This window comes from Camelina sativa, chromosome 1 (genome assembly GCF_000633955.1).
Source record: "Camelina sativa cultivar DH55 chromosome 1, Cs, whole genome shotgun sequence".
NCBI classification, from domain to species: Eukaryota; Viridiplantae; Streptophyta; class Magnoliopsida; order Brassicales; family Brassicaceae; genus Camelina; species Camelina sativa.
In genome coordinates, this window is record NC_025685.1 from 17,194,353 (window position 1) to 17,209,711 (window position 15,359).

Below are 15,359 nucleotides of genomic sequence, written 5' to 3' on the forward strand. Positions count from 1 at the left end.
TGAGGATTAGTCTGCCAGTTCCGGAGGACAAGCAGACTAAACAACCTTATACCACAAATTTATATTATGTTTAAAGGCCACAAAATAATATGTATATTATAATAGTAACAAAATGTTTTCTTCACTAAAATCTACTCTATCCATTCCTTATTAATCCATTTTCTGGAGAAAAACAAATGTTGCACAAAAAAACAATTTTTAGGTTTTCTATATATTTTTAATAAGTAATTAATAACAAATTGTAAACTAAAAAAAAAAAGAACTCAATATTCTTGGTTGAAATTCATTAATCACAAAAAAAAAATGCAAGTAAAGTCAGTTTTTAATATGTTTGAAAATCCTAAAATATCGATTAATCAGGAAGAGAGGGAGCATTGTCTAATATAACCATTTAATGTAGTCCCACATAATTTTTAAAATTTTCAATGATGGGAAGTTTTTTCAGTCAAGTGGTTACAGCACCACCTCTGCGACCGATCCCACCGGAATTCGATTCCACTATATCACGTTATCCCGCTTAGTAGGGACTGGCTATGAATCGGGAATTGTCGATTATATATTGACAAAAAAAATCAATGATAAATAGAATTTAGTTATTTTGTATTATAATGTTTAGTATGTTTAGAATTTAGTTATTTTGTATATATTTATATATATATATAAAAGGATATTATTGAAAATAGATTACAAGAGAAGGTATTTCTTTTAAAATTATTTGTTGTTAAGTATTACTTTTAGATGATAAAAGTAAAATTAATATATAGAACAACATTAAATTATCTATCAAAGTAATTATATAGTAAGGTCTTACAATTTTTTAGACTACTTATCAGTTTTTCTCAAAAAAAAAAACAAAAGTGTAAATAAATATAATTTATCTTAATTACTTAACAAAAATCAAATTAAATTGATTTTGCGGTTACTTAAACAATGGTCATATTATTATAGCAACATATTGTTTAAATATTTTCAACAAGTGTACTTTAAATTTTTCCTCTATCTTAAAATGATTCTTTTATGTAGCATCATATAACAAATATATATTAAAATATTGTAGTTAAATAGTAATATTATAAAAATTAAGTTTCAATACATATAGTAACAATTACATGTACATTTCATATACAATTGAATATAAACTTCATTCATTATTTCAAATTAATAATGTATACATAATCCACGCATCACATGAGCTACTTTCTAGTATTATATATAGTTTATCACGTATATTTGAATCCTAATGAAAATAAATAGAAAAATCATATAGCACCTTTTGTAAATGTTTACGCAATTAAGATTATATTTAGAGTCAACCGAAATAAAAAAATGAAAAGTCATAAAGAATTGTCTTCTAGTGTTTCATGCATGTGAATAGATGCCGCCACATCTATCCCTCTTGCCTATAGCTGAAAAGTCGTGAAGAATATATGCCGCCACATCTATGACGTAACTAAAAACAGCGACGACATAGACAAAAATCAGAAATAGGATAGTTTTGGGATTTGAATATAACATTGTATACTGTATACACTTGAGCACCCATTGAAAATGGGCCATTTTATGCACCTTTTTGTTTTTGGCCAAACACTTGATCACCCATTGACGATGACTAATTGGTTTCGTAGTTTTTTTTTTATTGTGATTCTAACCTTATTTTATCTCCAGTCGTATAACTAATTCTGTACCACCAATTTCTAGGGATTCTAAGCAATAACACTTAAGTAAAAAACAGGTAAAAATATATATGCTGTCATATTCAATATGATATACTATCACACTATGGAAGTATTTTTAAATAAAATAATTAACATGTTATACCAAAATTATAAAAATTAACTAGATGGTCTAAACCCTAGAACAATCATTTAGCACTTAACTTGATATAATGTTAGATGAAGAATTATTAATTTGGATATAATTTTTTTTTGGAAATGACTATTTTCCTGATAAAATTAATTATATGTAATATTATTTCTAAAAGAAAAGATAATTAGTTAGCAAGAATAAATTTTAAGGAAGATAACAAGCAACATTCTTACGTTTTGAAAAAGAAAACAAAAAAAAAATATTCCTACGTATTATTATTCTCTTTGCTTCTCTTCAAAGATATTCTTTGCATAGGAACACAATTTACTTCAAACACTTTTCTCATGCAATACAATATATATATATATATATATATATATATATAAATTGATCAATGATTGTCATATTTGTCCAACGTACTCAACCTCAAACGTCTTAATAAATGACTCTAATAAATCGCTCAAAAGCATTTATACTTCTCATAGGATTCTTCATCTCAAGTTTGCTATTATGTGTCTCACAAGCTTCCGTTGTTTCATCGGGAGATTTTAACAAAGACTTCTTCGTCTCATGGTCTCCTTCCCACGTTAACACCTCCAATAATGGTCGATCAAGAATCCTTAATCTCGATCAAGAATCTGGTATTTAACATTCTCATTCACTGTCTCGATCCTTCTCTTTTAATTTTTCCGGTGGCAAGAACTTTATGTTTTGTTATTAGGAGCTTCCTTTGCTTCCACCCAGACGTTCTTGTTCGGGCAGATAGATATGAAGATCAAACTTATCCCAGGAAGTTCTCAAGGAACCGTGGTTGCTTATTATGTAAGAAACCTTCTCCACTTCTCTAACATCCTAACATGTACACATGAATGAACTAATAATTATTTTAATGATTCAACAGATGACCTCGGATCAGCCAAAACGGGATGAGATTGACTTTGAATTCCTGGGAAACGTTAACGGACAGCCTTACATTCTTCAGACAAATGTCTATGCCGAGGGAATTGATAACCGTGAAGAAAGGATCCATCTCTGGTTCGACCCAACCAAGGACTTTCACACTTACTCTATCTTATGGAACATTCACCAAATTGTGTAAGATTCTTCAACAAAAGTCTCTCCTGCCCTATGTACTCCTCCAAGATGCATAAGAATGTTGTTTTGTTGGTTTTTAGATTTATGGTGGATCAGGTTCCCATAAGATTGTACAGAAACCACGCGGATAAAGGTGTAGCCTACCCAAGGTTGCAACCTATGAATGTACAGGCGAGTCTATGGAACGGTGAGAGCTGGGCTACACGCGGTGGGCATGACAAGATTGATTGGTCAAAGGGCCCATTCGTGGCATCCTTTGGGGATTACAAGATAGATGCTTGTGTTTGGAAAGGCAACCCAAGATTGTGTAATGGAGAGAGTGATGAAAACTGGTGGAACAAGAATGATTTCAGTTCTTTGACAAGAGTGCAAAAGAGATGGTTTAAATGGGTGAGAAAGTATCACCTGATTTATGACTATTGCCAAGATTATGGAAGGTTTAATAACGAGCTCCCCAAGGAATGTAATCTTCCTAAATATTGAATTCGCTTTTCAGCTTTTTACCTTTTTATTCATTTATTAGGCGATGAATCTCTTTTATAAATTGCTTTGTGTTCTGTTATAGTAATTTTATTAGAAAGAGCTAAAGTTATAATTATTTAAAATGTTCTAAAGACCAAAACATCTTATATTAGATTCTATTTTGTACATGAAATTTCAAATATGTGGATTAAGGTGATTATATGATTGCAAATAATGATTGCAATTAAATTTAGGGTAATTTACGTATATTAGCCACATAGTGAGTTTTTTTAACCAACTTTGGTCAAAGTCAAATACATTTCCCATACATTAGCCACTTAAAAATTCTGGACAAAAATATCATTGTATGAAACTATATTTGTGTATGTTTGGTTAGAATTTGGTTCGACCCTAAACATATTAGTTAACTGTAACGTACAGTACAAGAATTTTCTCACTACAACTAAAAAAAAAAATAAATAAATAAAAATAATTATAATTAAAAGAATAATTCTATTATTTTTCACCACTAAAAGTTTTCTCATTTATCTCTATTCACGTTTATTATTATTTTTTTTAATTTTTATCAGTTTAAGTTATAATTTATTTTTTCTATTTTTTAAGATCCATTTTGATATATTTATTTTAAATTTTAAATTATTATTTATTTTTATTATGAATTGTGATGTTAAAAACAATTAGATATTATAATTAACATGTACGTACATAATAATAATTTGCAAAAAAGAAAAAACAATTAGTTTATCTATGAAGATTTGGAAACAGTTTAAATCTATAGTTTCGGTTACTAGTTAGTAGTTAAGGATATAATATACAAAAGGATATAATATACATATTTTAAATATAAGATATTAGATAGTATAGATATATGATGCCAATTTACTTACAAATTTTAATTAAAAAAAGATTTAGTCAGAACGTGTTACTTAGTACAATCGTTCACATAAATGGTTTATAGTTTAATTTAGGGTTTTAGGAATTATGTACGTATAAGACAATATTATAGTGTAACGTATTTGGTTTATGATTTTTTTTATTATTTTTTATGATTTTTAGGAGTTGTGTACGTTTAAATTTGATATGATCATGTACGTACATGTACTGTATAAACTTAAAATATGTAAACTTTGCAATTTCAATTTACGAAGTCCTACTAGTCTTTTCAACGTTTCATACTAAAATTTGTTTTCGAGAATAATGTACATTACACCAATATTTGTTTAAGTACTTGTTGGCATATGTAGTATTTAGTGCATTTAATGCATTGATGATGTTTTTTGTGTAGTTAATCTTCCTAATAAACCCACCGTTGACATAGTTGTAGAAATGTTTAAAATATAAGCTAATGTATATCATCAGGAAAACATCCAAAATCAATCCCAACAATTTGTCAAACATTTTTTTAGACCTAGACTTTAATACCCTGCAAATAACAACCTAAATCATGCTATAATTCAAATTTGTTACTTGAACTATATGAAATATTGATAATTTCTTCCTCTGCAAAAGAATTGATATTAGTTAATTTCCTCCTGTGCAAAAAAATTGATATAAACCCTAAAAATTGATTCAACTTGTTACAACACTTAGTCAAAACATCTATGTTTAAGTCTATATGATCGTGTACCTTTAAGTCAATACGATGATGTACATAAATGTTTTAGAGTTTATTTTTTATGCTTATGAAAATATTTTTGTACGTTTAAGTCAATACAAAGATTATGTACGTATTTTTCGTCAAATAGCTATGACTGTGTACGTATTAGTCTAACGTTTTATTTAGGTGTTGTGTATTTTATGTAGGCATTGTGTATGTAATTATTCTTATTATGAATTCTGTATTTAGATACAATTTCAAATATTAACATAACCATGTACGTACATAATAATAATTTGTATGTTTTGTGTACATACACATTTAAATACTTTTCTTCATTTTAATCAATTTTTGATGTAACATACAAGAAAAAAAAACATTTATAACATGTAGATACATGAGTTAATATGGACGTGAGAGACGAGATAACGATCATAATAGGAAAAACGATTCATACACAAACATATATATATACACTATTGAGTAGTGGATATAAGTGAATGTTATCTACGTTAGAACAATATATATAACATATATATATTTTAATTGCTTAGTCAAAGTAATACTTATATTTTATATAATTTATTTGGATTCACTTGATAGTTTGAAATTGAGTTAACAATAAATTATTTGTCGACAATAAAATAAACAACGAAAAAGAAGAAGATATTTATTAATATGAGCAATTCCACTCTATGTATCATCATCACCAATTTCATGTGAACATATCATATTCATTCGTAAAAGTAGACATGGGTAAAATATCCAAATCTCATGATCCGATCCGAACCAGAATCTATAATTTTAAAATCTCAAACGGATTCAAAATCTGTAGATTCGAAAACCCAAACCCTAATCTGATCGATAACTTAAGTTTTTGTTGTACGTACATAGCATCGTAGACATTCTAATATACATACACAACAACAAATACAATGATACAGAAAAAATTTGTGTGCTAAATTCTAATTTATCACCACATAGTAAATCCAAAAGATAAATGTAAGCAATTAAAGTTAATTTTACTCTTTTTTCCAGCCATATATGTCGTACAGAAATCATCAAGTTCTTAAACTTTTGGTGGAAACTTGGTTTTCCATTGATAATTGCTACAACAATACCTCTCTATGGTGTCGATCAACGCCTTCAACCAGAAACTTGTTCATATGTGTAACATCTAGGAAGATGACATTGGTGGGTTTGTTGTGATATTTAACTCTGGTTGTATCATGCAAAATATTGTACAAACTATATATATATATATATATATATATATATATAGGTAATGTAAAACGACAAGATATTTAACGCCTTTATTTTGCAAGAATTGGTATGAATGTGTACGTTTAAATCAATATAATCATGTACGTGCATGATGTATAGTTCGTTTTTAGTTGTTCTATGTACGTTTATGTCAATCTAGTCATATATGTACATAATGTTTTTTTGTGTACGTACATAATGTTTTTTGTGTACGTACATAATATTTTTGTGTACGTCCATAAGTCTACAGCGAATGAAGGGTATAATTGTAATTTTTCAGGCATCTTCAACCTAAGTTCTCTCTTCTGTAACCCTAATTTTGTTTCCGTCGTTTTCATTTTTTCATAATCCTTTGTTTTCTTTACCTTTTAATGTTTTTTACATAAAAATCATGTAAATCTAGCATATATTAGGATGTTTAAATCAGTTACATAGATCCAAAGATGAATGAACTTTAACACTCCGACTAGAACTCTACTCGTCCATGAACAATTTCTGGTTTCCACTTCTCTCTATGATGAAGAACAATTGGTTTTTTCACCACAAAATATCTCGACTTCGTCTATGATGAAGAACCACCCCCAACGTATACTCGCCGCCTCAACGTCCGCCGATGCCGATTACTTGAACACTACTTTTTAGTTTATTGGTTATTAAATTAATATTTTTAATTAACTGTAACAGTGCATTGGTTAGGTTACAAAACAGAACTATAATTAGCCAGTTAAAAGGATATAGTTGTCTTTTTTTTAAGAGGTGGCTAATGTATGGAAACTCTATTTCACTTTACCAAACGGTGAGAGAAAATCTTTATTTGGAGTGTTTGGTGAAATTTTCTTTTAAATTTATGTCGTAATGCAATGTTTGAGATATCAATGTGCATAATTAGAAATCGTATTACCATAATTTCCCACCTCACTTGAGAGTTTCCCACTAATACACTGCTCATTGTCAAAACTCACTCTAGGAAAAAATGCAGTTCAAGCTAATGTTGTTGGTCCTGCCTTTTTTCCCAAAAGATATAGGACTTTGAAATTAAAGGTAAAAGAACCTAACATGCATGAAATTTTGATAAAGATCCACCAGGTTTAAGAATGCACACGAGAAAAGGCAGTTTTTATGCATTCATAAATTGTACCCAAAAAAACATGGGGTCGAGCAAGGATAAAAAAGTTATACATCGAAAACAAAAGAGGGGAACAACAAACATGGGACTGAGCATAGAAAAAGAACAACAGATGAAGATAAAACGGAGGGGTCGCCAAGGTTCGGTTGATTTGTGGTCACTCGGCACGTGCGAAGTCAAGAGATTTGTTGCCATCGTGTGGTTGGCCGAAGAAGTTACTCATGTAGTCTTTGAAAAACAACTCCTTGTATCGAGCCACTCCGTTGCGTTTCACAACTTCCGGCAACGGTCCGATCTTCTCTGCGGGATTAGGTGCCGTGAATATGGGCACAGAAACTCTTGATCCTGATATGCTCAAATTAACCCTAGAGCTACTCTCTCAAACAAGAGATCAATGTAGTACTTAGCGGTCGAATCCATAGAGACTCAAGATCAAACACAATGGATTATAGAGTTTTTTGTAATTACGCTAAACAAATTAATTTGTATTAAGAACAATTGAAGACAATGCAAAATATTAAATCAAGGTGTTGTGAAATCAAGAAATTAAAAGGTTAAGCCTACGGAATTTCTTAGGTAATTATGAAGTATTAAATCAATAGATTAATTAGGGTTCATGCAATAAAAATCAGATTTAGAACTCTAAACAGTTTTGGTAAAATAATTCAGTTCTCACTGCAATTATTATCTAAATTTAAAACCAGAAAATCCAAATCTCTTTGTAAAATTCTTAGTTGAAAACCAGCTTTAAAAACAGGTTTAGAAAGGTTCACAAAATCACAAATTTAAATCTCTTTGTAAAGGTGATTTTGCTCATCAATGGTTTTAATCAGGAAAACAATTCTATTCTCATATTAATTAATTTCCCTATGATAATAATTCTAGGTGATCAATCAAAAACTATTGTGAAAAAACAACCAAGGATGAAGATCGTAAAAGATTAAGAACTCTAAAAATCACAAATCTAATAAATCATAAAAACCCTGTGAAAAACTCTAAACCTAACAAGCAAACTACTCAGACATGTTTAATGAAGAACAAGACATCATACTGAATAATAAGCAATAGATATTAAAAAGTAAGAAGGGAGTTCAAGAATTCTTCTCTACAAAACAGTTCTGATCTCTTTCTCTCCCAAAAGCTCTCAATATCTCTCTCTCAAAAACTTGCTAGAAAATAACTTCCGGGTTTTCTAAAACCCAAAAACACTATTTATATGTCCTAAAACACGTCAGGGACTTGTGTTGCAATTTAGGAAAACTTTGGGTAAAATTGTAAAACTTCCAATTTCTTCTTTCTCTCGTCGGATAAACATAGGTGTCGACCGATGCTCCTTCGGTGCCGGTCGATGCTGCTACTCTGATCCGAGTCCAAGTTATTTTCCTTCTCTAAAATGCTCCAAAGTCATCCAAATAGCTCCACTTTGCTCCTTTCGTGCCAAATTCCTAAATAACCTGTAAAGACTCAAAAACAATCCTAGAAACAAATGAAAAGACTCAAAAAGCACACTTATATCATGGTTAAAAACCGTAAAAACCATGATATATCNCTCTAAACCTAACAAGCAAACTACTCAGACATGTTTAATGAAGAACAAGACATCATACTGAATAATAAGCAATAGATATTAAAAAGTAAGAAGGGAGTTCAAGAATTCTTCTCTACAAAACAGTTCTGATCTCTTTCTCTCCCAAAAGCTCTCAATATCTCTCTCTCAAAAACTTGCTAGAAAATAACTTCCGGGTTTTCTAAAACCCAAAAACACTATTTATATGTCCTAAAACACGTCAGGGACTTGTGTTGCAATTTAGGAAAACTTTGGGTAAAATTGTAAAACTTCCAATTTCTTCTTTCTCTCGTCGGATAAACATAGGTGTCGACCGATGCTCCTTCGGTGCCGGTCGATGCTGCTACTCTGATCCGAGTCCAAGTTATTTTCCTTCTCTAAAATGCTCCAAAGTCATCCAAATAGCTCCACTTTGCTCCTTTCGTGCCAAATTCCTAAATAACCTGTAAAGACTCAAAAACAATCCTAGAAACAAATGAAAAGACTCAAAAAGCACACTTATATCATGGTTAAAAACCGTAAAAACCATGATATATCAACTCCCCCAGACTTAGCATTTGCTTGCCCTCAAGCAAAACAGAAACTTAGACATGTGAAAGAGGTTTGAAAACATAGGAACTCCCTCAACTGTAGACAACTGATCTTCGCACTCTTCATCCCCTTGACTCTCAATAACTTACTTCATATACTTTGTCATTTGAAAAACATCAACATTCCTTACTCAAATCCCACAATCCTCTGGAATCTCTAGTTTCACCATTGTCATCTCATTACATAAATTAAAGAAAGTACAGGTGAGTCTTACCTTGGTGTATCGATCAGTGGGATATGGACTCTCTTCAGGCCAAGACATTCTTCATACATCTCCTTTCCTCTCCCTTTTCTCACTTCTAATGAGTTGTTTCTCCTAACTTTCTCTTCTTGTTTTTTTTTTTTTCAAATCAAAGATATAAGCGAATACCGGGGTCATTGGTAATTTACATATCCCTCGCTTCCAAGCTTTGTGTGATCATTTGATTCAAGAATAGAATAATGAGGTCACAGGTAATTTACCTACCTCTCTAAACTGATCAAAATCATCTCATCTTTTATTCTTCCTCTTTTTTTTTCTGATCTTTCTCTTTTTTTTTTCACAAAACACTGAAGGGAAGAGAGAGGGGAAACATACTTTCTTAAAAAATTGCACTGTCTTGTATGGCCTGAAAAAGAAGTTTAGTCCACTGATTTCCAACCCCAAAGTAAGAGATTAAGTCTGGTTAAAATCCTGATAAAAGTTGAGACAACGTTAGTTTAACTAGATATCCTTTGAATAAGGGCTTTCAGGATTGTTGATACAGCTCATAGTCTTTTCCACACTTCAGTTCTGAGGTCAAGCTTAGTCAAGAGTCATTAGAGTGTTAGCCAAAGAACAGTAGTCATTAGTTAGAGATCATAATTCCAAAATTTTGAAAAATTTGACTCAATAAAAACAAAAATCGGTTTTGACACACTAAAAACCCAAAACTAAGTTAGTAGTTAGTACTAACCTCCCCCAGACTTAAACGACACTGTCCCCAGTGTTTTCAAGCAAGGGAAGGGTAAAGAAACAAAAATTGTGTTGAAAAATTTGAATGAAAAGATGAATTTCCTTGGGTTACCCTATGGTGCCGACCGATGCCAAAGTGGTGTCGATCGACACCTTCAGCGAACAGTGAATTTGGCCAAAAATCCTTAGTTGCAGTTAGTTGTGTTCTTGTGTTGTTGGATCAATCTTTTTTATGTTAGTTCTGTTAAGAAGCACTCAAACATAAACACAAGTTAAAAGCAACATGATAGATAGATAATTCATAAGTTCACACAAATTTCAAACACAAACTAACTCAATGCAAGAAGAGACAATGTTAGTTTAACTCAATCCTAAAAAGGGAAAAAAAAAATAAAGAAAACCATGATCAGGGGTTAGCAGAAACATCATCGTCATCAGAGACGGAATCATCAAGTGACCTACGCCTAGTACGACGCCTAGTACGACCAAGGCAACGGCAACGAGACAATCGAGCAATCGCGTTCCAGATGGCACGCATGGTGGATGTCTGGTACTCCTGGTAGGCGGTAGGACTCATAGTAGCAAAAGGCTATGGAGGCTCAGGAAAAGGGGGGAAATCAGATGCTGAAGTACCAGAAGAAGATCCAATCTCAAAACCCCCAGCAGGGTAAGTCCACAGCAGGTGCAGCAGCGGCAGTAGCCCGTGAAGTCCGATGGCGACGAGAAGGAGGAGCAGTGACAAGGTCAGCAGCGGACGGTAGAAAACGCAACTGCTCTGGATCATCTCCAATAGTAGTGAGGTCTTGTCATGAGAACCCGCTGTGGCAGCATACTATACCCGTCATTCGGAACGTTCTTCCACAGAAGAATAGCTGTGATAAGGCTCCCAACATACTCAATCTTGCGGCCGCGACCCAAAAACGGCTTGCTCTGAAGATCAACCAAGTGATGTGCAAAAACAGCCCCATAGTTGGGCGCTGAAGGATCCTGCCGCACAGTCAAATCTGGAATCAATCGTCCAATCCCAATACCCAATAGATAAAGCTCAGCAGCTCTCATCTTGTTAGGCTCCATCTTACACTGAAAAGTGGTCCCAATAGCCTGAAGAACATATCGAAGTGCGGGATGGCGAACATCTGTCTGAACACTCTTCTTAGAGTCATAAACTCCATTTCCTATATAAGACCAAAAACACCAACATCCGAATAGGTCTGAGGCAAAACAGTTCCTTCGTAAAAATGTGGCCAGTCAAACACATCACATATCTCCTGCAACCTAATCGTGTACTGTTTTCCCTCAATAAAGAAACGCAACCAACCATCTCGTGCCTTTGGTGCCTGCTCATTAGCATAAACAACTCTAACACTAGCCATAAACTGTCTGACTAGATCCGGATAGCAATCGTACTGCTTAGTGCAAATAGTCCCCAGATGTATCCTATCTATCAATCTCATGACCTCATCATAAATTCCAAGTCTACACAGAAGAGCAGGATCAATAAACTTGGTTGGTTCAATTTCTACTCCTAACCAGGCATTATACAACATTGTCTCATATTCTCCCCAAACATCTAATGGTTTGTTGATAAATTCAGCTTTCTTAAGCTCTGCAAGAGGATTTTCCCATACCTGTTGAGTTGGGATTGGCTCATTTTCAGCTTTGGGCCATGGGATCCGAGATTGGATGGGAGAAGGCAGGTAAAGGTCTGGGAGAGTGGAGGGACGACTCGCCGGAGCTGGCGGAGGTGACCGGCACGTGGATCGGCGAGAGGAGGAAGCTTCGTAGGCGGTGGTTCCTGGCTTCTTCTTGGATGCCATCACTCCAAAACACAAAATGACAGTAGATCCGGGTAAAGGACTTGAAATCGAGTGGATTAGCACTTTGAATCACAAAAAAAAAACAGATCGAAAATGAGAAAGTTATGGTGATTCAAAGCTTTTTCGGCGGTTGTTCTTGAATAGGAGGAAAAAGAAAGCTCGAGGATTTATATCGGGTCTTCTTTGGTTTTAACGGTATCGACCGATGCCCAGTAAGTGGCATCGATCGATACTACTTCTGTCGGACCCGGCCCGGTGGCAAATTCAGGCCCATTTTCGCAAACCAAAAACGTTAAAACCCATAAAACCTTCTGTCCATCTGCGATCCAGTAATGGTGCTGACCGATACCCAGGTGGTATCGATCTATGCTGATGCTTGATCAATGGTATCCGAAACTTCTTTCTTTTTTTTTTTTTTCTGAAACAATAAAACTCAAAACCAAAAATTAATATGTTAGTAATTTTAAAAATTGAAAAACAAAAATTTCCTACCAGTGGATTGCCTCCCACTCAGCGCTTGTTTTAAGTCATTAGCTGGACTTGACAACGGATTAGGCGGAGGGTGCTTCGTCCAAACGCACAATGTGTATGTCTGGTATCTCTGCTTTCGCCCAATAATGTTTCACTCTTTGACCATTAACAATGAACTTCTCTCCTTTTATAATTCAGCAACACAATGACTCCATATGGTCTAACTTCTTGGATAGTAAAAGGACCAGACCAACGGGAACGGAGTTTACCAAGAAATAGCTTCAAGCGAGAATTGTAAAGGAGTACCTGGTCATTAGGCTCAAAGTGCCTGGAGATGATCTTCTTATCATGATATGCCTTGGTTCTCTCCTTATACAATTTTGAATTCTCAAATGCATGAAATCTCAGCTCATCCAACTCATTCAACTGCACTAACCTTCTCTCTGAAGCTGTCATGGCATCAAAATTCATTAACCTAACTGTCCAGGCTGCCTTGTGCTCTAACTCCACTGGAAGATGACATGCTTTCCCATAAAGCAGATGAAAAGGTGTGGTGCCAAGTGGTGTTTTATATGCAGTCCTATATGCCCATAGTGCATCATCAAGCTTTGCAGCCCAATCCTTCCTTGTAACACCAACTGTTTTCTTAAGAATCTCCTTAATCTGTCTGTTGGAAACCTCTACTTGACCACTAGTCTGAGGGTGATATGGAGTAGCCACTCTATGTTGAACTCCATACTTTTTCAGCAGCTTGTCAAACACTTTTATTGATAAAGTGCTTACCTCCATCACTGATGACAATTCGAGGCACTCCAAACCTTGGAAAGATAATGGTCTTAAACAGCTTAAGAACAACTGCAGAATCATTCTTTGGACATGCAATTGCTTCAACCCACTTAGAGACATAATCAACAGCAACTAGGATGTAATTGTTCTTATAGGAAGATGGAAACGGTCCCATAAAGTCAATACCCAAACAATCAAACACTTAACTTCAAAAATGAAGTTTTGTGGCATCCCATTCCTCTTGCTAATCTGACCTTTCCGCTGCCAAGCATCGCATCTTGAGACATATTCATTAGCGTCTTTGAACATCGTTGGCCACCAGAAGCCTGCTTGGAGGACCTTGGACACTGATTTGAATGTAGCAAAATGTCTGGCATAGTCAGACCCATGACAATGAAACAAAACATCAGGTACCTCAGTCGCTGCCAAACATCTTCTGTAAACTCCATCACTGCAATGCTTATATAAATAAGGTTCATCCCAATAATATCTCCTAAGCTCTCTCATGAACCTCTTCTTGTTATAGCCAGTGAGTTGCTCTGGTTCTACCTCTGCAGCAAGATAATTGGCAATATCAGCATACTAGGGTGGATTGGAGCTAGCCACAGCAGCTAAATCTCCATCATACGAACAATCTGTCTTTGGGAAGCATGGGTGTCGACCGATGCTATTATGGTATCGATTGGCACCACCTGCATCCGAGGACAGACACTTGTTTTCATCAGTTGAAGACCTTGTATCCACAAAATAGATGTGTTCCTCAGGCAAACAGTCTTGGATTGGCACATCATCATCAATTCTAATCCTAGACAAGTGATCAGCAACACCATTCTCAATCCCCTTCTTATCCTTCACTTCAATGTCAAACTCTTGAAGTAGAAGAATCCATCTCAAAAGTCTAGGCTTTGCATCCTTCGTCTGCATCAAATACTTCAAAGCAGCATGATCAGTATGAACAATGACTTTGGATCCAACTAGATAAGAACGAAATTTTTCAAAAGCAAACACAACAGCCAACAACTCCTTTTCTGTTGTTGCATAATTTCTTTGTGCATCATCAAGTGTCCTGCTTGCATAGTAAATTGCATGAAGCTTCTTGTCTCTTCTCTGTCCCAGCACTGCTCCCACTGCATAGTCACTAGCATCACACATAACTTCAAAAGGGAGATCCCAATCTGGTGGCTGAACAATAGGAGCACTCACAAGTTCTTGCTTAATCCTTTCAAAGGTTATCCTTCACTCATCAGTGAATTCAAACTTGACATCTTTGCACAGCAAAGCAGAAAGTGATCTAGCAATCTTGCTGAAATCCTTGATGAATCTCCTATAGAAACCTGCATGCCCAAGAAAACTCCTTACTACCTTCACATTCTCTGGCATTTGAAGACCTGTCATCACCTCTATCTTAGCGCGGTCAACTTCAATACCAGCTTCTGAAACCCTGTGACCAAGCACTATACTATCTCTAACCATAAAATGGCACTTCTCCCAGTTGAGCACTAAATGCTTCTCCTCACACCTTGCCAACACCTTGCATAGATTTTCTAAACAGTTCTTGAATGAAGACCCATAAACTGAAAAATCATCCATGAATACCTCCATATAGTCTTCAATCATATCAGTGAAGATAGACATCATGCATCTCTGAAATGTCACAGGAGCATTACAGAGACCAAAGGGCATTCTTCGGTAAGCAAAGGTACCATAGGGGCAAGTGAAAGTGGTATTCTCTTGGTCATCAGGATGAATCGGAATTTGGAAGAACCCGGAATAGCCATCCAAAAAGCAGTAGTATGGATGATTGGCTAACCTCTCAAGCATTT

The 15,359-nt window shown here is 34.4% G+C and overlaps 1 protein-coding gene and 1 pseudogene across 1 annotated transcript; one reads left to right on the forward strand and one right to left on the reverse strand.

The window, feature by feature from the left end:
• Positions 2,213 to 3,556, forward strand: LOC104793020 (probable xyloglucan endotransglucosylase/hydrolase protein 10). The gene is made up of 4 exons (XM_010519299.1): positions 2,213 to 2,447; positions 2,528 to 2,628; positions 2,708 to 2,901; positions 2,982 to 3,556. Exons 1-4 carry the CDS (start codon positions 2,249 to 2,251, stop codon positions 3,382 to 3,384), a joined length of 897 nt encoding a protein of 298 aa, XP_010517601.1. The 5' UTR covers positions 2,213 to 2,248; the 3' UTR covers positions 3,385 to 3,556.
• The window catches only part of LOC104709109, a 14,918-nt pseudogene continuing 7,086 nt past the window's right edge, over positions 7,528 to 15,359 (reverse strand).

Bases quoted from the DNA above. Each gene is read 5' to 3' on its own strand.
- LOC104793020 (XM_010519299.1), top strand. From the start codon at position 2,249: ATGACTCTAATAAATCGCTCAAAAGCATTTATACTTCTCATAGGATTC. The intron at 2,448-2,527 runs GTATTTAACATT...TTTTGTTATTAG, and splicing joins TAATCTCGATCAAGAATCTG to GAGCTTCCTTTGCTTCCACC. The intron at 2,629-2,707 runs GTAAGAAACCTT...ATGATTCAACAG, and splicing joins GAACCGTGGTTGCTTATTAT to ATGACCTCGGATCAGCCAAA.